This window comes from Panthera uncia (genome assembly GCF_023721935.1).
Source record: "Panthera uncia isolate 11264 chromosome B2 unlocalized genomic scaffold, Puncia_PCG_1.0 HiC_scaffold_24, whole genome shotgun sequence".
Taxonomy (NCBI): Eukaryota; Metazoa; Chordata; class Mammalia; order Carnivora; family Felidae; genus Panthera; species Panthera uncia.
In genome coordinates this window covers 85,670,196-85,696,371 of record NW_026057580.1, presented here as the reverse complement: position 1 = coordinate 85,696,371, position 26,176 = coordinate 85,670,196, and the positions used below count along the sequence as shown (strand labels likewise).

Sequence of the window (26,176 nt, the reverse complement as noted above, 5' to 3'; positions counted from 1 at the left end):
TAAACAACATTCCCTGCTGAATCTTGCCATCGGAAAGATTTAAACATCAAAATGTAAGTTATTATAATATAAATTAACGTTTAAATCTCAAAAATTTCACACTTTATAAAATACGTTTAACTAAAAGTCATTGTCTTTAGGCAGATTTCACTTATGTAGATATCAACGGATTGATTCATGACATTGCTTAGACTTTCAAATATAGGCAATTCCATACCGAATCTTGAGTGCTAGTAACTTTCTAGGATTAGCATCCTTTCGCAGCTTACACTACATACTTGTCCCCGCAGACAACTTAATTGTGCAGGGAGTGTTAAAGACTAAACAACAATCGATAGCTTCCAAACATCTCTATCAACCTATCAATAATATTTGTTCACTGCAATGCAATGCATCGTCTCGGCTTCTTTCTTCTCTTCTTTTTCTTTTTTGGTTGGGGGGCGGGGGAGGGTATCGGGAGGTCATCTCCAAGCTCAAAAAATCACCTCCACTGGATCTGACCCTCCGCACGCTTCTCCATTCTATCCCTTTTCTCAAATGAAGAGAAGTCACCGGTCGGAAGGCCCTCGTGGAGCCGAGGGAAGCCGAGCATGCTCAGTAGCTGGGGCCGCTTCCGGAGCTCCCCGCGAGCTTGGGCTTGCACTAGGCTCCGGGAAGCGCCGGGCTGTGCCGCAGCTGGTCCTCGTTCCTGGAAAGCTCCGCTCCGCCCTGTAACGTGCGGCTTTAGGATCGTCAGCTGTGGCCGCGCAGCCCTGGGCTCCCCGGGAGGCACTCCGCCTGCTCCGCGCCGGGCTCGTGCTCAGCCGCCCGGTGTGCACGCTTCCGCCGGGTGCTTCTGGCAGCTGCCGGATGATGGAGCAGAAATGACAGGCTTGTGGGTAACCGTGAAGGGAGAGCGAGAGCCACTTGCCTTCGGAGCCAGAGAGAGGAGGTGTGTCACGGGAGGAAGGGCCCTGGGAAGATTCTCGCAGCGGCTCCAACCTTCGCTTCCTTCTTCACTTCTTGCCGCTCTGGCATTCCCGGCTCTTGACCTGGGAAGGATGGTTACGGTAGTCACGAAGCTGGTGCACCGCTTTCACTTCAGGTAAAGAAAACCCCATTTGCATGCTTTTCTCTTTTCCGTGCTTTTGCTAGCTCTGAAATCCACAGCTAGGAAAGATCTTGTAATTATTAGCCTTGTTCTCACACTGCAAGTTTGCTTTTAACGAAGACTGAGAAACAGGACTTTCTGTGTGATTTTAAAAAGCCTTTCAGGAGGACGTTGAAATAAGAATTGGTGTTCTTTATTACCTCTGTTATTCTTAACCGTGACCCTGAGTTGCTTGGTAAAATTTAGGTCTCTATTTACAAGATGAGGTTTAAAAAAAAAAAAAAAGATTCTTTGCATATTCTAGGGAAAGGTACTTTATGCCATATAGGCAAATGGATATAATTGGCAGCTTTTTCAAAATGATTATGATTTCACTTACGGCCAAGGGAGAATAATATTAAAATTCACCACAACCTTGCTCAGCATTGAACTTCAGCTGACTAGAAAGGAAACATTCATACTATAGTTATCTGGTTATTTGTAAAAACAAATGTTCAGGGTTTACTCCTGAGAAATCAACAGAACAGGAGTCCACAAATTAAAAGAAAAATAAAAAAAAATTAACACCCTTCATATCCTGTGGGTATTGATCAGGCTAACTTCTTCACAGAGGCATCAGTTATAAAGTAAAGAAACAAATTAACTTTGCGGCTGCAAATGAATTATTTTTGATGAAAACTGGACTCACCATCTTCAGATGGATCTTCATCTAAAAGAAAAAAGAGGCTTTCTGAACATAAACAGATTCAATTACTATTAATTCTGCTGGAGGTTTTGAGAGAAGGGATCACTTTTCCAAGTAAACCCCAACTTAATAAGCAATAGTAGGTCTATAAGTATTCCCTAACGTTTAGCGGTTGTAATCAAACGGGGCAGAAAAATGTTTTCTTGTCTGATATTAGATTTCTTTATTTCCTCTTTAAAGATAAGTTTATTAGTAACAATTCATTTAAAACAGCATATTATTTCTCTAAGACAGCATAGGACTTTTTTCTTATCAAAACTGAAACAAAAAAAAATACACACCTTGCAGCGATCGAGGAAAAAATAGACAAGGAAATACTTCATGTGAATACTTGACTGAAAAAAAGTTAAAATTCCAGGACAGATTATTGCTAAGGCCTTCTTTTTATTTTCTTTCTTTATTTTTGGAGGGTTTGATGTTTAGTCATTAATTTGTACATTCCAGTATGATTAACATAGTGTTATATTAGTTTCAGGTGTACAGTATAATGACTCAACACTTCTATACATCGGTGGTCATCACAATAAGTGAACTCTTCATCCCCTTCACCTATTTCACCCATCCCCCCTGCCCCCCCCAAAGGCTTCTCTTTAATGTAATAGGTGTTGTGATGCATTCCCTTGGGGATCCATTAACGATGAACAAGTGAACGGCATCTAGTAAGAAAGGGTGAGGGATCAAGTTTGCCCAAAGGTAAAAATTCCTATTTCTAGTGTATTTTGCAGGGACTAGAACCAACAGTCTTGAGTTCAGCAGGCTTTGTTCTACAGAAGGGACAAAGTTCTTTAAAGTTGGATTACTAGCCTGGGAACTGGGAGAAATCCATTCCTTTCCTCCCTTTTCTGGTGTAAATATCCTGGCTCTTTACATTCAGAGCACCCCAAGTTCTGAACTCTCAGCTGATCTGTGGCAAGACAAAAGCTGCCTTCCCCCCCCCCCTCCCCCCGGGCTCAGAGGTTAATAGTCTGGCCTCTGACCTTTACCTGTTCACCCTAGCTGACACCAACCCAGGTGTCCCTCAATGGAATTAACATAAGAAGCACCCAAAGACCCAGAATTTTACTGAGAAAAACCGTCTTCTGAGGCCTGCCTCTGCTTCTTGTTCTTGAACTCTTCCTGTGGAATGGTTTCTTTTTTTTTTTTTTTTTTAAGATGTTATTTTTAATCTCTTCACCTAACGGGAGCTCGAACTCACAGCCGCGAGATCAAGAGTCCGCACGCTCTACTGACTGAGCCCACCAGAGGCTCTTGGAATGGTTTCTGAGAGGTGCTTTTTTTTTTTTTTCTTAGCTAATTAGTAGTGATCATTTCTGTTCTAGTTGGACGTAGAATTTGTTCTAATATTAAGAGCTGCTGTCAGCAATCACCCAGAATGGTGTCTTAATTATCAGTTGGAAGAAGAAAACAGGAGAAAAAGTTATCGCATATGTGGATGTTAGGTAGTAGGTAGCCCTTCTGTTTCCTTCTCCTTCTCCTCTCCCCCAGTATCCACTTATGACACATGATGAGTCCAGTGAAAGTCATGATGTTTCCCGTTTGAGGAGGTGAGAACGGGGGTGAGGCCATCTCATCCTTTCATGTCCATCACTAACTTGTACCCGCTGTTATTGTTAAGTGTCTCTTCCGTATCAGACAGAAAATTGGTGAGATGTCACAAACTCCCTTATAGTTTGTGAAGCAAACACTTGAAATATAGAGAGTTTCATTTTTCCTCTTAATCAAATAGTATTAGAAGTTCAGTCCTAATATGTATGTATTTCCTGTCTTTTGCTTCATTAAAGAAGAGCTTATGTCTGCTTCTTTGTTTCTGCCACTGTTTTGGAGATAGGCTCAAGTAGCATTTAAGATTTGAACCCAGTTCAGCTGCAGTATGTTTAGACGAGGATAAATCCCACATATTTTCAATAGAGGAGCCACATAATCAGAGATGTTTTCATTTTAATAATTGTATAGAACTTTCTCAGCTGTCCTTCTCATCAGATTTTTTTGTAGCAGTCTAAAAAGAGCTAATCAACTCTCTTTGTATAGCATGAAAGGTGTTAGTCTTAGTCACTGATTGCTTTTGATTTAATAATTGAGTTTTTCATTATTTAGGACAACTCTTAGCTTTGGTTTTAGCAATTCAAGCAAAGGATAACTGTAACCGTACAGAACTAGAAATACTCGAGTATTAACTGGAGTCTAGGCAAGAAGCCAGACATCAGACTAGCTCCAGAGTTGATATATTTATGTCCAGAATTCCAGGGATTCTGGGTCTTCTTCAAGGGCATAGTCAGCTTTTACTCCAACCAGCAACTTTCAGATTGTCACTGCTAGGAATTTAACTTGGGAATACAAACCCATCCTCAGGTTTGAGGATAAGCCCCGTGTTGTTTTTCTGTGACCTTGTTTTCTGCTGAATACCTCAGCAATGGGAGGATAAGAGAACAAATCAAGGTTGAATCTGAATCTCTGCATGGTTTGAAACATACCAGTGTGTATTTTCCACTCCCTCCTCCATCTTTAATTTTCTCATATTATTTGTGTTTGAATGTCTTGGTTATATGACATGTAAAAAAAAAAAAAAAAGTAAGCTGTTGTAGGATTAACCTGGTGAATCTCTAGGAGACCTTCAGTTCCAAGCAGTCCTTCAGTAAAAGCATGCAAAGGAACAACCCTCATTAAATTCCCATTTTCTGCTTCTACTTCAGTATATCACACAGTCTGGTAATGGTGATGTCCTCGTGTGCTGCGAAAGAACATGCACCGTCTTTATCACTTCCTCAAACACAACATAAAATAAACTTGAAGGCAGCATTCAGGTAAAATCTTGCCAGCCGATCACCCCCACCTCCTGCCAAAAGTTCCATTGTGCATCTGTATGACAAGCTCTGTTGTGATCCTCAGGATGGACCTTTGAAATAAGGTTCCTGCTCTCAAGGGGCTTATAGCATGGGAGAGATTGGTGGTTCAAATGGGGAAGGAGCCCATGAGTGAAATAACAGGTCCTTGTAAGTGTTGTGAACAGCAGACCAAGAAATTGTATGGAGTGTGACTTCTGGTGGGGCACTCAGGGAAGCCCTCTCTCTGAAGAGGTAACATTTGATCTGGGATCAGTATGAAATTGAAGTCTGGGGACCTGTTCCTGGTTGCTTGGTTTGTTCTAGAGGCAGATATAAAGCAGTGTGGCTGGGTGGAGAAGGTTGGGGGGGGTGGGTTGGGTAGGGATTTAGAGACCAGTGTAGGGGGAGGGGTAAATTAGGAGATAAGATCAGAGAGACAGGCCAGGCCCTGTTCTTTGGGTCTTGTAGAGACTGCATTATTTATTTATTTAGATAGAGGATGTATGGACAGGCCCAAGGACAAGAGCACGGGGAAGGGCAGAGGGAGAGAGAATCTCAAGCAGGCTCTCCATTCAGACTCTGCCTAGAGCCTGCCTGGAGGCCAGATCCCATGACCTGAGCTCCACTGACTGTGCCACCCAGGTGCTCTGAGACTAAATTTTTTAAATGCAATGAACCTACTGGAGCACTTTACGGTTTAAAGGAGCATCATGGCTGCTCAATGGAGAAGGCACCATAGGACCAGAGAGAAAGCTGGGAGATGTGTTGCAGACAGAAGATGTCTCTAACTTGAACTAAGGAGGTGTGGAGGCTGTGGAAGCTGGCATGTATAGACTTTCTTCAAATTATATTTCATTTCTTATTACAGAAGTAATATATTTCTGTTACAGAAAACCTATACCATTGATAAGTCCCCAAAGATATTGAATCCTAATCCTACCACCTAGACGTAATCACTGTAATATTTTTGGTATCTGTCTTATAGAAAACTTAGAAAATACAGGGACCTCTTCCCCAAAGACATGAAATATGCCACAATCTTACCATTCAATTTTACGTATAATATTTTTGTTATCTATCGTGTGAATCCTTCTTGAAGCCAGCATATTATTTTTAGGAAGCTAGTTTATTCTGGATGTTCTGATAAAACCTCTTTTGCCTTAAATAAACTAGAAAATGTCTGCCCTAAGTCTGGTTGACAAAATTAGTTTATGTGCCATAGAATCACTCCCTTCTTTATTCATTAAATATTTTACTGTACCCCAGACACTGGGACTCAGTGATCTGTGGTGAATGCTGTCTTCATAAACCATCCCTTCCTATATCCCAAATCAATACCACAGACATTCCTTGGGGTTAGGAAAGCCGAATTTGACCTTTTGACCTTAGATGTAAATTGTGCCATTCCCTGTCCCCGCTTTTGAGAAAACATGGGCACTAGAACTTTTTGGCTGTTTCTGGAATCTTTTCACTCAAGGTAGCCCAGTAAGAAACTAAGCTTGTAGGGCTGGTCTGCCCTGGCCTGAACCAAGGGTTATTTGGAGCGGAGAGGACCAAAGATTTATTTTTTTTCTAGGTTTTTGCTCCGAGGCCTTCACCTTCCAGAGGTACTTATTGGTAAGGGAGAAATCGGGCGCTTCCTAAAAATGTGACCATTTCACCTCTTACTCTGGGTTCAAAATGCATTACATTTTACAGGTGTGTCCTCTCTTGATTACTGTTAAAAATTTTAGCATTATGGGGCAGCTGGGTGGCTCAGCTGGTTGAGTGTGTGACCGGCTCAGGTCATGATCTCAGGGTTTTGGGGTTCGAGCCTGCATCAGGCTCTGTGCTGACTGGTCGCTCAGAGCCTGGAGGCTGGATTCTGTGTGTGTGTCTCTCTCTGTCCCTCCTCCGTTCACACTCTGTCTCTCTCTGGAAATAAATAAATAAAACATTAAATGTATTACTAGTTTGCACTGTTCTCAAGCTTTCAGAGTGGTTTCATATAAGCTACTCTATTAAACATTTGAGACTGTATCTTTCCCCAACTGTCTGAAGTTCAACTTATTCACAACAGAATAGGGTCTGTCTTTGTATTCCAAACTTGCTTGCTTCTCCTGCTTTATCCCCTGACTCAGGTAAGAGTCTTAACTGTTGTTGGTTTTTTTGTTTATTTTGAGAGAGAGAGAGAGAGAGAGAGAGAGAGAGAGAGAATGAATGAATCCCAAGCAGGCTCCATGCTATCAACACAGAGCTCCATTGTAGGGCTCGATCTCCATGAACCATGAGATCATGACCTGAGCCTAAATCAAAAAAGCTTAACAGACTGAGCCATCCAGATGCCCCAAGAGTCTTACCTGTTCTGAAGTCTCCTAAATGAGAAAGGGGAGAACCTTATCTTAGCTTTTTCTTCCTTATCTAATTAGGAAAGAATATCCATGCAAGTTCAGAAAAGCCTCTCAATTTTTTTTCTCCCATCTATTCTACTGGTCACTGTTTAGGTTCAGTCAACTTCTTTCATCGGGTCTGTTAAGCATCCTCCTGCAATACTTCTCTATTTGGGCTACAGCCAGAGTGATCTATTGGGGCTTTTTAAGTGTTTGATCATGACCGTTTCCGGGTTGTAGGATACAATGCCATATGTTTGGATAATCTCTGAATTTCTCAGATGTAAGGTACATCTCCTTTGCCTTCATTTTTCATCCCCCCCCCCCCCGACTTTTTTTTCTCACTGTTTCACCCTATGGTCCAGCTTTGTTGATCTTTGTTTCCTGAAAGTGTTAATTTTGAACTTTATGCCTCTACACCTGCTGTTTTCTCTACCTGGAATATCTTTCTCCTTGTTCTCCAAGTGGCATAGTCTTATTCATTCCTGGAGATCCAGATCTAGTGTTATTTATTTCTTAGCTTCTTCAGGGAGTGCCAGTCATCCCTTCTATATTTCCAGAACAGTTTGATCCATTTGAAAGCATTTTTTTGGTGACCACTCAAATAATGACAACTTATTCTTTTCATGGCATTGTACACTATTTATTATGTGCCTTCCATGTGCCTCATACTGTATTAATTCCTGAAGATACAAGGATGAATAAAATATAGACTTGCCCTCTATGAATGTACAGCCTAAACAGAAAGAACCCTACAAAGAGAGAAGCCATGATGGGCTGTTTGGGGTCATTGTTACTGTTGTTACAGAGTTTGGCCTGTCTTTGGACCGGGCTTCTTTCCTCAGCCCTATGGGCTCTCTTAAGCAATTAGTTTGCTTAATCCTGAAACCATGAGCTGAGGTCCATGAATTAATGGGTCAGTTGGTATAATTTATTGGAATAAAACCATCATGATCGGAACAACAGTATAGTATCAGATGTCTCACTGATGTTATTTTTACATTCTAATATCCCTCTACTGATAATCCTATCATATCTTTTTTCACTCTATGCATTGGGAATATTTTTTTTTAATGGGCTTTTCTTTTTATCATTTAAAAACATTTTTTAAAATGTTTATTTTAGAGAGAGACAGAGACAGAGTACAAGCAGGGGAGAGAGAGACACATAGAATCTGAAGCAGGCTTCGGGCTCTGAGCTGTCAGCACAGAGCCCGACGTGGGGTTTGAACTCGTGAACTGCAAGATTGTGAGCCAAAGTCAGACGATCAGCTGACTGAGCCACTCAGGTGCCCCTCTTTTTATCACTTTTAAATTCAAGACAACACTGAGAAGGTTGTTATAGACATTTCTCCTGTACTCCCTGCCCCTACACATGCACAGCTTCCCCCTTTATCAGCATCCCTCACCAGAGAAGTAAATTTATTACAGTTGTTGAACCTAACACTGACACATCGTCATCACCCAGAGTCCGTAGTTTACTTTAGGGTTCACTCTTAGTTTTGTACGTTCTGTGGGTTTGGACAAATACATAATGCATCTATCCCCCATTATAGTATCATACGGAGTAGTTTTCCTTCCCTCAAAATCCTCTATGTGTGCTCTATTAATTTATCTACCTTCTCCCCTAACCCCTGACAACACTGATCTTTTTACTGTCTCCATTGTGCTGCCTTTTCCAGAATGTCTTAGAGTTAGAATCCCACAGTGTGTAGTCTTTTCAGATTGGCTTCATTCATTTAGTAACATGCATTTGTTTTCCCTTTGCCTTTTCATGACATAATAGCTCATTCTTTGGAATGCTGAATAACATTTCATTGTCTGGCTGTATCACAGTGCATTGTTTCTAATTTTCATTTTTTCTTCTGTCGGACTTGGGTTTATGGGGGTAGGGCTTTGATGTTTGGTTCCAGGCACATGGAATGCACTAACTCTGTGAATAAGTCCTAAGGGAATAAATGAGACACAATGCTTTTTCTTTTTCTTCTTTATAGTTTGCTGTCCTTCACCTGGAAGCAGCTTCCAGGCTGGATAAGTTTGTGCTCATGGGAGAATGTACATTCATGGGTTGGGATGGCATGTTTCATTCCTCTCCCCAGCCCTCCCCAACTAGTCTGCCATTGGTTCTTAAACTCCGAGGTCAGCAAACTATAGCCCTTGGGCCAAATTTGGCCTGACACCTGTTTTTGTAAATAAAGTTTCATTGGAACACAGCCACACCCATCATTTATGCATTGTAAATGGCAGAGTTGGGTGGCCATGACAGAGACCATATGGCCTGCTGGACTGAAAACATTGACTCTCTGGGCCTTTATAGCAACCGTTTGCTGACCTCTGTCCTAATCCAGGGAAGGAGCCAGAGACTGAGCTCAAGGTGGCCAAAGTGATGGCTTACAGAAACGTGTCCAAAGTAGCAGCTGTTAGGTCCTTTCAGGGAGAAATAAATTTCTAAGGTTTATTTTGATTTGCGTGTTGAATACAGAAACTATAAAAGAAAATCTGGTGAAAGGTCTGGTTGCTTTGTTTTGGTAATTACAAGACAAATGAATTTGACCTAACTCATTTTTGAATTAAACAGCTATTCTCGAACTTTAACACAAATCAGAATCACCTGGAGGGCTCGTTAAAGTGCAGCCTGCTGCCCCTCCTCCACTGAGGTTCGAATTTGGTGGGTCTGCGGGGTGTTCCAGAAGCTGCAATCCAAACAGCTTCCCAGATTTTGCTCCTGATGCTGGTCTGGGGGCCACACTTTGAGAACCATTAGTTTAGAACGATGGCTCTGAGACTTGGCTGTGTCTCAGCATCACCTCGTAAGTTTAAAAACAATTTATTAAAAAAAAAAAATGCTTGGGTCTTGCCCTAGACTTGCCAAGTCAGAATCCCCAGCATTGGTCTGTAACTTAAAAAGAATGATTCTGAAGAAAACTCACTTAGTTGTCATGCTTTTGAAACTATCATATGGGCTTTGCTGAGTGAGGTATGTAGAAGATGTTTTGACTAATAAGTTTGAAATAATCATTAGATACAGATTGCATTACATTCTCGGTTTTCAGGAAAACTCTAAGCTGGAATCTTGTTCAGTGCACGTATGTTACATTTCTCATCGGACTTCAAAAAAACAAAAAAAACCAAAAAACAAAAAACAGTCCAAAAAGTACACTGTGTTCAATTTGGCGGAAATTTTTTTCTTTTCCTTAGCAAACTTGACATGTTAGTTTGTACACTTTTTACCCCACTGTGTAAAATTAATTTGAAATCCGTCCTTGATGAGTTCCCTTTCTTTTCTTGAAAGTGAGGTTTCCTTTTGAACAGCATGAATAGCTCCTATTCCATCCCCCTTCCATGGTTTCACGATAGCAAGTTTAAATGTACGAGTGCCTGCCAGAAGAGAGGTCTTCTTGCCTGGTTCTTCCTCCCTGCGTGCAGGGAGAAGACATTCCTTAACGTGGGTAGGTGTTTTTAAAGCAATACAAGGCCCTGTTGCTCTGTATGTGTTTTTGCTTGGAGAACTTGTCTCCTTTCTTCCATAATTTCAGCAGGCTATAAAGCTGTTCATTTTAATTTTGTTGATTGCTATTTGTAATGTTCTGAAGCTGAGTATTCTGTCAGAATGCAAATAAGGCAAAGCAACCGTGAAATAGTAAATGTAGAAGAACCAAATCGTTGGCACTTTGGCAGCTAATGTAGTAACCTCAACCATCATTAGCTACACAAAGAACTCTTACGCTCTGTGTTTATGAAGGGCAAGCATTTTGGTCATGTTTTGGTCTGTACTTCCCGTCCCACCCCCCACCCCCAACCTTGGCCTTCAAAGGATAGGAATAAATACCAACATTTGGGTTTATAGACCCCCAGACCCATAAACAAAACAGTCATTGATGTCTTAAACTACATAATTCTACATTATGAAATCATGAGGATTGCTAACATGAAAATGTCAGAACATGAGTTTGACAAATGGCTTAAGAAGAATAATGTTCTAAAGTATGGAAGAGCTCATTTATTTAGTGCATTTGGATTAATTCAAGTTTCAAGCTGACTGTCTTGAGTGAAAATTTTCACATGTATTTGTTTATTTATTTATTTATTTATTTATTGCATTTCCTTAGAAGATTAGAAAGGATATTAGCAAGCTATTGTGAGTTAAGTAGAAATGAAGACTCCTTTCCTTTTCATGAACTCATGGATATACCTTGCTTATGCCTCTGTCATCTCTACAAAGAAGGGCTTTTATTCCTGAGGATTAATTTTTACACCTTCTAGAAAGCAGTAGCACCCAGGAAACCCCCAAAGTAATGGAGAACAGTAATTCATCATTCTGGGATTGTTATTATTTTAAGCTCCTTCGTTGGCAGTGTTAGGACTGGTTATTCAACTAGAAGAATCAATTGAAATGGAGACACTTTCTTAATGATCAGTATCTTTTGGTTACCTTGTCACTTTTTGCCTGTTTGAACTTCATTTCTCAGGTGGGAATGTTCTAAATTACTCCCTTATACACGGGCAAGCCCAGTGTCCCGGGCATAGCTGCGGGCTCTCCTTCTTTTGAGAGCAAAAACGAAGTACTTCCTGTTGGTTTTTGCATTGCTCTTATGAATGCTCTTTTTAGGTCCGTGGGTTTCCAAAGTGAATATGTTTTGCCCATGTTCAGATGGGGCCTATGCTGGGTTTAATGCTCTTCTGTCACTGTCTTGAAATGCTTAATACTTTTTGAACCAGGGGCCCTGCATTTTCATTTTGTACCAGACCCCATAGGACTGTCATCAGTCCTGCCCTCAGGAACTACAATCTTACTCATTTTTAGTTCCCTACAGATTTGTAGCATGGTGCCTGACTCACAGATGAGTGAATGAATGAGAGCTCCTGTTCTGAGAGCAAAATGACATAGTTATTGTTGCTTTTTGAATCGCTCGTAGGCGTGTGGTTTAGGTCAGTTAGTGGGTTCCCAAAATGAATATTCTTCAGATACAGTGAAGTGGATGCTTGAGTGGTTGGGTAAAAGTAGCAGTAGTGAGCAAAGTTTTAAAGAATACAGTTTCTCTCTCTTCACTTCAGTTTTCCTGAATCAAAATTTTCTGAGACTAAAGATTAGGAATCTGTGACTTAAAGCTCCTTAGGTACTCTTGTGCCTGTGCATGGACTATGGTCTTCTCCCGTCGAGCTCTGGAAGGTCTGTAGGTCTGTTCTGCCATGGATGTGGGTTTCTGGTTTGTCTAGGTTGTCAAAATAAAAAAGGGCCTGATTCAAGTGACATCAAGTGAAATTTAGGAGACAACAGGGCATAGCCAGGCTAAGAATTAGTACCACACACCCAGGTCCCTAATGACACTTAATGGTAACCAACAAGGCTACCATTTGTCTGATTGTTTATGCCTTCATTGGAGGGGATCTGATACTTTGTGCAGCTTATGCTCACCAACTGCCAAAGCAAGAGGTGAAGCTTGGCCTTATAAACCATGCCATAGCATAAAGTGCCTGTAGTCACTGCCCTCTCCTTGGGCTTAGCAACATGAGATCTACTTCCAAGTGGAAGTAACTGGAGGGCAGTGGAGTACGGAGAGGCCTAATGGTCAGCCTAGTGCCTTTGTGTGCGATTTGGTTGTGGGACCTTCTACTACAGATTTGAGGGGGCTCGGGGTGGAACAGAGAAGGTCTAAAGGTAGCTGTGGATTGGATGTAGGCTGTCTATTGGATATAGGCTTGTCATTTAGAAAGCAGTGATTCAGTGTGGGAGTATATCTTACCCAAGTCATATGTCAGAATGGTGGAGATTATATGTATCCCTTAATGAAAGATGGTGCTTCTAAGATGCAAGTCTGTCAACCCATAAAGAACTTTGTAACTCTAAACGTGGTGGAAATGAACAAAGTTCATGTTGCTGAATGAGAGCATCTAGTCTATAAGAAACACCTCAGAAAGAAGTTTCCAGAGGAGAGGTGGAACCGTCTGGAAGTGTCTTTTGACCGGAAGGAAAGCTGTGTCCCTCATGTGTAAGTGTCCACAGAGCTCAGGAGCAGGTGGCTAACAGCTCACCACTAAATCATTCCTGGCTGTCCTTGGCTATGAAGAGTTTTCAGATTAAGACATACTTGTTAACCAAGGCAGGAGATTGCTTCTAGGGGGTGGAGCTATAGAAAGGACAACAACTGGGGCCCCTGGGTGACTCTGTCAGTTGAGCATCTGACTCTTGATTTTAGTTCAGGTCACGATCTCATGATGTGTGGGATCGGACCCTGCATCAGGCTCGGTGCTGAGCATGGAGCCTGCTTGGGATTCCCTCTCCCTCACTCCCTGTCTCCTTCCCTCCCCCCGCGCCCAGTCTCTGTCTCTCTCCCCCTCCCCCCTCTCCCCCCCTCCTTCCCCCTCTGTCCCTCCCCCACTCATGCACACGCATGCAGCGTGCTCTCTCAAAATAAATAAACATTTTTAAAAAACACACCTAACAGCAAAGGGTTAGGGATAAGAAAAATATTTAGAAGCAGAAGGTCATTGTTTAACCACTTGCTTGATTTCGTTCATTACTCAGTAACTATGTTTTGATCATCTTTAATGTGTCAGGCACTAGTAGGCACCAGGATACAGGAGTGAGAAGACAGGATAATTCCTGACTGGGGGTGGGGAACCTGAATTTTGATGGGAAAGAGGCACAATGAATGAACATGTCAGGGTTATGAGTGCTGTGAAGAGGTTGCAAACAGCATTCTATGACAGATAATAGAGCTCACAGCGGTTGCTCAGGGATGGGGAGGAGTCTTCTTCCTTTATATAAATACGATTGCTACAGTAACATGTTAATTTGTCATGGGCTCAGTTCCCTTCTCTTGGAAACCACCACCAATTTCACATGTTTGGCCAGGCCATTGAACAGAGGTTGCTGTATAGGCTGATTTCTGGGGGATGAGAGTGAGTTTGGCACTGTCTATAGTTACATCAGTACTATCATAGCAAGTAGCCCCTTTTCAGTTATTGAATATGTATTCACTGAGTGTTAAAGAGCGTATGGTTTCAGGGCTCCTGGCTGGCTCAATAGGTAGAGCGTGTGACTCTTGATCTTGGGGTTGTGAGTTCAAGCCTCACGGTGGGTGTAGAGCGTCCTTAAAAAGAGAATGCAGGGGCGCCTGGGTGGCTCAGTCGGTTAAGCGGCCGACTTCGGCTCAGGGCATGATCTCGCGGTCCGTGAGTTCGAGCCCCGTGTCGGGCTCTGTGCTGACAGCTCAGAGCCTGGAGCCTGTTTCGGATTCTGTGTCTCCCTCTCTCTGACCCTCCCCCGTTCATGCTTTGTCTCTCTCTGTCTCAAAAATAAACATTAAAAAAAAAAAAGAGAGAGAATGTAAAGTTTCACTAATAAATATTGCTTTCTTTTTATTATAAATGTTTGGCTGACTTGACAAAAGTAAAAACAAAATGGCCACAGGTAATGTTTTCTTCTGCTAATGTTCAGGTTGACGTGTGGCAGATTTCCCCATTGTTTTGTGTTTACCTAAATAAAGAAATTGAGATTGGCTGATGAGTAAACAATTGAAGAGGTGACATTGTTAACATTAAATATTTAAATATTATAAAATAAGAATATGTGGGGTAAGTCAACCATCAAGTTTTAGGATATTATGTATTAGGATATTATATATATATATATATATATATATATAAATTTTATATATATATAATTTTTTTATTCATTTATTTTGAAGGGGGAAGCAAGTGGGGGAGGAGCATAGAGAGAAAAGGAGAGAGAGAATTCCAAGCAGGCTCCATGCTGTCAGTGCAGAACCCTATTTGGGGGCTTGATCCCAGTGAACTGTGAGATCATGACTTGAGCCAAAATCAAGAGTCGGATGCTTAATTGACTGAGCTGCGCTGATGCCCCTGTATTTTCCTGACAGATGTAATACATTGTAGATTTTAACAAGTTAGACCATGTGGGATGATTGGTGTTTTTTTAATTCTAGGCTTGTAGAAAATTTGTGCATTATTAAAATGACCAAGTACAGAGTTAATATGCTATATGCATAAGAACAGATATCCTTATACCTTTTGAATTCTGAATGAGATAATACCAAATTTAAACTGTTGTTTTACTGATAAAGATAATTTATAACTTTTAGAGCAGCAATTAATTAGAGCATGCAACAGAAATATGAGTAGGGACGCCAGGGTGGCTCAGTTGGTTAAGTGTGGCATTCTTGATTTCAGCTCAGGTCATGATCTCAGAGTTCCTGAGATCAAGCCCCACATTGGGCTCCATGCTGACAGAATGGAGCCTGTTCAGGATATTCTGTCTCTTTGTCTCTCTCTCTTATTCTCTCTCTCTCTCTCTCTCTCTCTCTGCCTCTCTCCCGCTCTCTGTCTGTCTCTCTATCTCTCCCCCATCAAATAAATAAATTTAAAAGAAAAAAATCATGAGTGGATGTATTTTTAAATTTTAAATGAATAAATTTCTAGATTTACCAGCCAGATTTATAAAGTAAAAATATTGGCTTTAAATTCTAGTATTTTCAGGATCTTGGATCTAATCACTCTCATTTTATATGTAAGGAAAATAGCTTCTGTAGAGAAACTAAACAATTTGCTTTAAGATCTGGAGATTATTTCACTTTGAAGTACTTGCAGGGAGTAGTTTCAACCATTTTAGTGGAAAGGCTGTTTTACATACTAAACATTCCTGGATTGGGATTCTGGTTGTCTTTTTTTTTTTTTTTTGTCTTGTTTTTCATACATACTAGCTCTGTAAACGTGTGTAAATTACTTAATTTCTCTAAGGCTTTAGTTCCTCATCAGTGCAATCTGGAAAATGGTTATGCCCTTCCCCCTGAAAGCGTGGTCCCAGGGATTAAGTGAGAAAAGAACCACGAGCACTTAGTGTGGTATTGAGCAGAGAGAAAGAAATCAGGGGAAATTATTGTGAAACTAAAATCCTTCTATCAAACAGATCTTTGTTTTGACATTTTTGAGAAGACATTTAAGAAGATGACATTTTTAAACGTTATAAATTAGAAACCCCTAAAATATAGAACTTTTCCTACTTATTTCAGATGAAGGAAATCAACCTCTCTACTGTAGGAATCTCTTTCTTGAGAATTTAGGTTTAGTTCAATATCAGTTCTACAACAATTATTAGCACTTGTACCAAGTAAATGACTTGTTCTGTTTCGCTTTAAATTGCCACTTTAGACTTAACAGAAATTCTTAACAGAAATTCTGTAGTATTTGCTGTGTGCCTGGTACATGTGGCAACACATTTAATCCTCGCAAAAAAGCCAATGTGCTAGGTATGATCATCATCCCTATATGACAGATGTTGAAACCTCACTGCAGAGAGGTCAAGGGGAAAGTCTGAGGTCATGTGGCTGATAGGCGAGGGTGGAGTGTGAGATCTACCTGAGCATTAGATCCCCTTCTTACTCGTTACACCATACTGAGTACACCACAGAAGGAGAATTGCTAGTAGAGAGGAAGGATACTCCAGTTACTGTACAGATCCTTGTTTGATTTGCCCAGGTGGGTGCTGAGCCAACCAAATACTGGCTTCTGAGAACCCCGTTTTATAGGGATACTCCTACCATATGAAAAATGGCTGCCACTAATGGACTACTCCCGTGAATCATAGACTCTACTAGAGCCTTCACCTGTTTTTCTTTCTCCATAATAGCTCTCTGAGATAGATATGATGATGGTGATGGGTAGGATGATGTACATTTTACAGATGATGGAACTGAGTGAAGGGTATAACCTTCCCCAATCAGACTTACTTGTCTCACTCCAAAGCCACTGTGATACTCAAGTTTCTATACTGAATAATGTGTCTATCTCAGTTCTGTGACACGGAAACTGTTAATAAATGTGATGATGAACAGTAAATAAAGGAAGTCAACGGAGCATTATGGAGAATGTCCGTCACTAGTCTAGAATAGAATTGAATCCCATGTGTATCAGCAATTATCTGTGTTTCACCTCCATAAAGCAATGAGTGCTTCATACAAAAAATGAGGGCAAAGGCTTTGGGCATGCGGTCTGTATCCATACTAAGGCTTTCGTCTCAGCAAGGATGAGAATGTAGCTGAATATTCCCTTACGTAACACTAGATGGCGCATGAGAACAAAAGAGATAGAAGACATTTATAGGACACATGCAACCCTTATTTGTAATTGCGGTAGAATTTATTTTCTGAAGTGGATGGTTGCGGATTTCAGGCTACTGATAACTGACAGGAACACCTGGCCTGATATTTTGCCAGAATAAAACTGTGCCTTATCTCCAGTTTGGAGTAGAATTTTGGTAAGTCTAATAGAAAGCCATTCTTTATTTTTGGCAGAATATTACCAAACCCATCTGGCATAATTTTGATTAAGTAACTCTACCTCTACTGTAGCAAAATTAAGCTGAATATCTGAAAAAGGTGGTATAGTCAAGGAACACTCCTATGAGCTCTATAAAATGAATTTCTATGCTATTTTGGAAATTATAATGTATGTTATCAGAAACACAGGCTTGTGACATTATGTAAGGCACAAAGAAAAGGGTACATAATTATTTCTAGAGATATATTTTAGGTCATGAAACTTCTAGACTTTGGGCCCTATTAACTCAATTTATTTGTATTTTCAACTATTACTAAATTATTAGTCTGAATATTAAACTACTATTACCGAGTTTTTTCATTTCTCTTTCGATCATCCGTGCTTTCTTTGAGGAGTTACAGAGCCTCATAAGGCAGAATAAAACAAAAGGGAGAAAACAGGAAAGAGACTGCAAGGGTAAGGACAATGAAGTATTCAGGTTAGATGCTGTAATGCAACCCAGGTCAATATGATTTCACCACATTTTCTGAATGTCTCTGAAGAAATGAAAAATAATGGTGGACAGAAGGATTAGCTTAAGCCTTGTACCTTCAAATAAAACATCTGGGGGGGTGCCTGAGTGGCTCAGACAGTTGAGCGTTTGGCTCTTAATTTCAGTTCAGGTCATGATCCCAGGGTTGTGGGATCGAGCCTCACATTGGGCTTCAGGCTGAGCATAGAGCCTGCTTAAGATTCTCTGTCTCTCTTCCTCCCCCCACTCCCCGCTTGCATACTTTCTTTCTAAAATAAAACAAAACAAAAATCATATGGAAGGGATACACTAGCCTATGTTAATTTTAAAAATAGCTTTCCTGGAAAGAAGAAAAATAGTCTCAAGGGAGTGCTTCAAGAGTGTCTTTGCTTTTCACACTGCATGGACCATTAAGGGCTAAGCACTTGGAGTAAGGTTGGTCCAGTTATTCTGAAGCATGTTTAAGGGTTAATTTACTGGGGCGCCTGGGTGGCTCAGTCGGTTAAGTGTCAAAGTTCGGCTCAGGTCATGATCTCACAGTTCATGGGTTTGAGCCCTGCATTGGGCTCTGTGCTGTCACCTCAGAGCCTGGATCCTGCTTCAGATTCTGTGTCCCTCTCTCTCTCTCTCTCTCTCTCTCTCTCTCTCTCTCTGCCCCTCCCCCACTTTCACTTGGTCGGTCTCTCTCTGTCTCAAAAATAAACATTAAAAAAAAAATTTTTTTTTAAAGAGTTAACTTATCGAGTACTTATTATGTGCCTAATGTTTGCTACTGTTTATTTGTATTATCTCCTTTAATTTTCCCAACAGTTCCATGAGGGAGATTTGGTTATTATACCCACTTTATAGATGAGAAAACTGAGGCTTAAGGGGGGTAAAGTATCAAGCCCGGGGTCACATGGCTACAGAATTGGAGGAAGCAGGTCTATCTGATTCTTAATGTCCAACTTTAAACCATGTTGATATGGTCTTCTTGGAGATTTGTATCATTTGAGTGCCAGACTTAGGCCATGTTGTGGATTAATTGGAATATTTTTTAGACATTCTCTCAATGTTGTCCTATTTCTTCCTCTGTTATACTCCAGTGTCCTTACCTCCCACCTTAGTGGCCCACTCTTTCTCAGAGAACCTTGGGCTCTATAGGTCACTTTATAACAAACCAAACCAACTTCATCATATTGTGACCTCTAACCGGTAACCTAGTATTTGAACCCAGGTTCTAGTGTTACTAGCCAGATAAAGTAGACGTTTGGTGTTTGGAGGCTGCTTTCTTGGACTTGAGCACACTTTACCTCATCCAACTCCAAAGTTGAATGCAACTCATCACCTAGAGATGATTGAGCTAATCTTAATTACCCTCATTTTGAGAGGGTGCGACAAATGTCAACAATTTCGGGAAGGAAAAGGTGTTTTGTTTAGGCTCTCGGGCCATCCAGTGAATGGCAGCAGGCGTTCCCACCTACGGGTTGGCCTTGTCTCTAAGAAAGTTATTCATAAGCTAATTTTTTTTTTTTTTTTGTAACTTAGGCGAATGGGTAAAAGATTATTATGAAATATGTTATTTTGGCACAAGCTCAAGTGAGGCCCCGGAGAACAGGATGTGGTTATTGTATGCTAAGTCTGTTTGCGGCTAGCCAGGTGAAATCCACTATGTCCCTTAACCTTGGTAGCCTCAGAACCTCCATCTGTAAGATGTGAAGTGGACCTTGATGAGCACTGACATCTGTCCAAGCTCTAACCTTCTAGGATTTATTATTTTTTTTTTTTTTAGGTTTCACACATAAAGAGAGTAACCAAATGTAGGGCATGGAATTTTAATCACAGCCCCAAATTATTTCAGGATGGTGTTGTTATAATTAATATTCAAAAGTTCTTAGAGATACTTAGATGAAAGCTCAAAAGGAAAGATGATCATGGGTTAGAAAATTCAATGAGTAATTAATTGGAAATGACTGAGGCTCTTCCTCCTGCTTCACGAGCACAGAAATAGCAGAAGCAGTAAAATCGACTTAGATTCTTCCTGGCACGCCTGAAAGAGCCAAAGGAAATTTCTGATGTGATTTAGCATGCTTCGTTTTCTCTCCTTGTTAATTATTGTGAAATAGAATCTGCTTAATATCTAAGAGTACTTCTAACCTTGTTTGTGATTCTGAGTAGTCTAATAACATCCTTTGCCAACAGAATCAACAAGCCACAAATTTCATTTTGCATAGAAGTTGGTGTCGTACTTCAGATCTCCTCCTTCCTCAGTTCTGTATTTCTTTACTGTACCTGTAGGATCTCACTCATAGGAGAATTCTTAAAAAAAAAAAAATGGAATTCATAGAAACAGAACAGATGGGTGTTCCTGGAGGGTGGGGGAAATGGGTACAAAATGTATAAACATCCAGGTATAAGATAAATAAGATAAATCTTGGGATGTAGTTTACAGCATGGTGACTATAGTTAATAATACCGCATGACCAGTTGAAAGTTGCTAAGAGTCAAGGGGCGCCTGGGTGGCTCAGTCGGTTGAGCGTCCAACTTCAGCTCAGGTCACGATCTTGCGGTCCGTGAGTTCGAGCCCCGCGTCAGGCTCTGGGCTGATGGCCCAGAGCCTGGAGCCTGCTTCCGATTCTGTGCCTCCCTCTCTCTCTGCCCCTCCCCCGTTCATGCTCTGTCTCTCTCTGTCTCAAAAATAAATAAATGTTAAAAAAAATTAAAAAAAAAAGTTGCTAAGAGTCAATCTTTAAAGTTCTTATCACAAGAAAAAAAATCATAACTATGCAAGGTGATCAATGTTAACTTATATTTGGTAACGACTTCACAATATATACATATATCAAATCATATTGTGTACCTTAAACCAATGCAACATAATATACCGATTACATCTCAGTGAAATGGGGGGAAAAAGAGCAGATGTTTGGTTAGTCTTGTAGCAGAGTGGTCTTTTTTTCCTAATGGGGATGCCAGAGAATGATAACGAAAATTCATAATTAGTTCCAATAGAAGTTTAGAGTAGGAAAAAAAAAGTTTAAAGTAGAGAAGAAGCATTGTTATAGCTTGGGTCAGTGGGCTCCAAAGTAGAAAGTAGAATTGGAAGAGATTATTAGACTGGAAGAGATCTTAGAAGTTCTTTGTTCATTCTTCTTCCTTTCCACATGTAAGGGAACTAAGGAGAGAAGTTCAGGGATGGGTCCATGCTCATATGACACGTTATGAGCCGGGACTAGAATCTAGGACTCATGGCCCCCAACTTCAAAATTCCTCCTCCACATCACATTGCCTGTTTTTGCAGTAATTTTTTTTTAAGATTTTATTTTTAAGTAATCTCCATACCCAACATGGGGCTCGAACTCAAACCCCAAGGTCAAGAGTTGCATGCTCTACCAACTGAACTAGCCAGGTGCCCCTACAGTAATTTGATATAGAGAAGAAAAATGGAAAGCAGATAATTTGCAAACTAAGCCTACTGAACGAGTTGATTTTTGTGTTTGACTTCATTTGGCACTGACACTCAAAGTTGTGGTTTTGTGCATTACAGAGTGTATATAGCATCTAAATAATCTATTTCAGGAGAAAAGGTATGTGGAATTAGCCATATTTTCTTCCCGGTGAGAAATAATTGTATTGTTAGATGGGCTTAGAGTACATACTTGGTTTTTATTTTAATATTTTTTTTAACGTTTATTCATTTTTGAGACAGACAGAGACGGAGCATGAACGGGGGAGGAGCAGGGAGAGAGGGAGACACAGAATCTGAAACAGGCTCCAGGCTCTGAGCTGTCAGCACAGAGCCCGCTCAGAGCCCGAGGCAGGGCTCGAACTCATGGACTGCGAGATCATGACCTGAGCCGAAGTCGGACATTCAACCGACTGAGCCACCCAGGCGCCCCCATACTTGTTTTTTTTTTAAAGTTCATTTATTCATTTATTTATTTTTTACTGATCTCTGCACCCAACATGCGGCTCGAACTCCTGCACCTTTCCGACTGAGCCAGCCAGGCATGCTTAGGATACATACTTTTGACACCAATATTAAATGTAGCAATAGCTTCTAATGATACATTTGTGTGGTGTAAATGAAAGTAAAACTAAATGGATTATGAAGACAGGATGAAGACAGCCATGAAGCAAGACATGCCTCATCAATGTCTGTCAAGACTCTTGCATAAGCCAAAGATAGCTGCACAGAGAGGCACTCTGATTTCTACCGCCAGGAACCTCTTAATGAAACAGCTTCCGTTATAGTCTGGTATGAACGAAAGAACAATGTTGGAAAGGTTTCTTCTGGGTCATGATCCTTTTAGCTCAGAGTGGGTAGATGTGTTTTTGCAGTGGACCTGAAAACCCATGCCAGCCTGCAGTAGCTCAAGCGTATTCTATTTTTGCTTCCCTTGGGAAAATTTAGGGACAAACAGCTCTGGATCAGGGCCAAGGTGATGCAAATTAAACCTTATGTGGAATCTACTCCTAAGTTAGATTTTGATTAACTGAGCTATTAGTAAAAATAGAGGATTGGGGGATTTATCTCCCTGTCTTGGACGCACTGTACTGCTCTCATCTGGAATCCAGGGGGTTCCAGATCTGTCCAAGTTCCAGTTTTACCACTTATATCTGTAGACACACAAGTGTGATACTTTCCTGCGAACGTGAATTCCCCCTATATATGTTAACCTTAAGTAAAGTACCCGATTCACTCCATGCATGTAAAATGGTAATTGCTATTTAACTGGTCTAATAAATAGAAAAGAATACTATGAGGAAGGTGGCTTTTTTTTTTTTTTAAGCAGCACTGGAATTTAACGATCGAGATTTATTGGAAAAGGGAAAATATGTTAGAAAAAAAGCGTTCAAGAATACATGAATGTTCACTTCCCAAGAACTCCGAAGAATTGCTAGAATATTACAGAGTAAGAAGAGCTGGATTCTTCTCTCTCGTCCCAGATCTTGTTGAACTATTAGTTATTTTAATCCATGTTAATTACCATAGTGTTATTAGCTTCAGGTATACAATGTCATGATTAAAAATTCTATACATTTCTCAGTGCTCATCAGGATAAGTGTACTTTTCACTCCCTTTATCTATTTCCTCCTTGGCTCTCCCCCTTCCCCACTGGCAATCACCAGTTCTCTATATTTAAAGAACCTGTTTTTTTGGTTTGTCTCTTTTTTTTTCTTTGTTCATTTATTTCTTAAATTCTACCTATGAGTGAAATCATACAGTGTTTGTCTTCCTCTACAAAGTTATAATGTCTCTTTTAGAATTCATTCCTTATTTCATTTTTTTTTCTTTTAAGTGAACTTTAAAAAAAAATTAAGGTTTGCCTAGAATTTTTTTTTCTCCTGTGTACTTGGGAATGTACCATTGGAATTTAAAGCCCTTGCAATTAACATATTCCTCTCTGTTGTTGCCTATCTGTCGGGATGCCAGAGGCTAATGCATTACTCTTAGAAATAAACTGTAACGCATAACACACATTTTGCTTGAATGAAGCAAAATGGCTCAGAGTTAAATACTGAAAATCCACCAGAAGGCAAGCCAGCATGGAAAGTATAAGCAGGCCTATGAGAGATATACACACAAACACAGATATGTGTGTGTGTGTATGTATGTGTGTGTGCGTATATATGTGTGTGTACACACACACACATATGTATGTGTATATATATATGTATATATACACGTATATATATACACATATATACATATATATACATATATATGTATATATATATATATATATATATATATATATATAGTCAATGTCAGAAAGTGTGGAGCTAATAATACTGAGAGTTGCTGGCTGAGAATGTAAGAGATTTGAAACCACAGGTCCCTTGGTTCCTGGAAGAATGAAGTTTTCGGTTATGGGAACAGGATGACAGAGGTTGTTCACTTTAGTTTTTCCCCTCTTGTGTAAGAGTAGGTTAGCAAGGACCAAAGGCAATTTTCATTCAATGTGTAGTTATTGATTTTCTTCCCTAAAATTAGTCTTACGATCTCTTCCCTCTTTTTGTAATAGTAAAAAATTCCAAAATGAAAATTTTTCTCGTGATTATGTAAAATGCTCATTATAAAAATGTTTAGACATAAAGAAATGTTTGAAAGCGAGCATTACCCCAGGATAACTACCATTAGTAGTTTAAGGACCGTCCTTTCATGATTCTTTTTATATATGATTGTTATTTATTGTGTAAGTTTTGCTCAGTCTTTTTTCCCCACCATCTCTCTCCCATGACTGCTTTCAAAACAATGCAAAAACAGGAAATCCATATTTACAACCTGGTACGCGGTCATATAGAAAAAAATGGGCAAGATGTATTGTGAGGTATATTTTATAGGAATAAGGATCTTATAATAGTAGAGCTTAAAAGCTCTTCTGAGTATAGAATTCTAGATTTTTTATACATTTCCCTCTAATTTTATCAAAAAACTTTTTTTAATGTGTATTTCTGAGACAGAGACAGAGAATGAGTGGGGGAGGGGCAGAGAGAGAGGGAGACACAGAATCGGAAGCAGGCTCCAGGCTGTCAGCACAGAGCCCGACGTGGGGCTCGAACTCACAGACCGCGAGATCATGACCTGAGCTGAAGTCGGTCGCTCAACCGACTGAGCAACCCAGGTATCCCTTCCCTCTAATTTTCTATACTTGTTTCACTCTCCCCTATTTCAATAGCATTTTTCTTGGCATCCTGCCTTTGTAAAGGATTCCCAAGGTATTCAACTTGGTTTTCATAAAAACAATTCTTTCTGAACCTACCCTTCATCAGTTTGAATGATATATAATTAAATTCCTTAATTAAAATAACAGGTCAAAGTAGTCTGAATAGCTTACTAACTCTTGGTAATCATATGTAACTCAAATAGTAGAGGAGAGCGTCACCAACTCAGACAGAAGCCTGCAGGTTTCTAGCATTCTGCTTTTGCCAGTAGGCTGTACGTGGGGTTGGGAGAAGTATCGCATACATTTTTGGCATCTGTTGAGATGGTAGGCATTCTACATGTTCTGTGAGCTCTCTGCTGTCACCCCTGTGATATTATTCACAGGCTCTTTTACGTTTGTGATTATATGAAGAAAGCTAAAAGCTTTGTTGGGAATGACCAAACTTCTATTCACTAATTTTGTAGACTTTAATTAATACACACTGTTAATTAAACATATTATATAAATTATAGATAATTAACAATTATATATTATATAAATTATAGATAATTAACAATTATATATAAACTATATAATAATTATATATTATAATAATTATATTAATTATATATATTAATTAGTATATTTAATTAATACACACTGTTCTGATACCAGTTCCCAGTTTGTCTTCCTTGATATTTTGATGATAAACCTTATTCAGTATATCACACATTATAGTCCTATTGAATCTCCTACACGCTTCACATTTTGCTAAGACAGTATAGTCTTTCCCCTGGTATATGCCACTTCCAGAATAGGAGTCCTTAGAGACAAGCCTGAGTCTTTGGCTGTGCAAACATGTCTCTTCTCCCACCTGCCAAAGTGGCTTGGGGCATTACTGCAAAACAACTTCACTGTCGTTATTTTACCGGTCATCCGGTCTAGAAGTTACAGTTAGAGTGGTAGGCCAGGGGTCCCAATGTCTTGAATTGGGTCATCCAGAAGGTAGGCTGATTTACTATCGTGAGTCTGGCAGCAGTCAATGTTTGGGGGAAGTTGACCAAGTTGTGAGGGACAGGCTAGGACCATAGCCCAGGCCGACAAACTGTCAGCTCCGAGAAATCAACAGGTGAGTCAACAACTCAGGTTTAGAATCCTATATATAGAGAGAGGGTCATGGCACCTGGCAAAGAAATGCAAAGGGAGAAGGATAGAAGATGTGTTTAAGGAGAGTCCCTGTGGTCAGCATCTAAACCCGAGGCCTTAGCCGTAGATCAAGTAGCAGCGATATAATGGCATTCGGTACTTGAGTCGTTTGCGAAAACCTTTGTCCCCATAATGAGTGAAAGGGCATGAAAGGCTATGCAGCATTAACAAATGTTCCTCTCATTGGTTCCTTAGGTACCTTTTTGGTCTAGCCTTAAAAGTGCTTAGAAGCAACAAGTGAAAATGAGAGGTGATGATGATGTTCGGTTAGTGTTTGTGGAACTCAACTGTTTGTTAACGTTAGTTGCTCAGTGGCATGAAGGGGAAGAAGCTGATGGCCACTTGGCTATACTCCTTCTACATGAACTGGTTTCTTCCAATTTATGATTCTGGATTATCAATCTACAAAAAGTTAGGGGGAAAACAATTCGTGAAATCAGAGTAGCCTATAGCAGATTGTGGGGATAAAGACTCAAAGTACAGTAATTCTTGACCTTGGTTTCAAT

The 26,176-nt window shown here is 40.2% G+C and overlaps 1 protein-coding gene across 1 annotated transcript in view; it reads left to right on the top strand.

Annotated features, from left to right (window-relative positions):
• The first annotated feature begins 848 nt into the window (after positions 1-848).
• Positions 849-26,176, top strand: part of ARHGAP18 (Rho GTPase activating protein 18) — a 194,563-nt gene continuing 169,235 nt past the window's right edge. Inside the window, exon 1 of the mRNA XM_049654328.1 lies at positions 849-1,084. Within this exon, the coding sequence (XP_049510285.1) occupies positions 864-1,084 (221 nt within the window). The 5' untranslated portion in view covers positions 849-863. The remainder of the gene's footprint in view (positions 1,085-26,176) is intronic.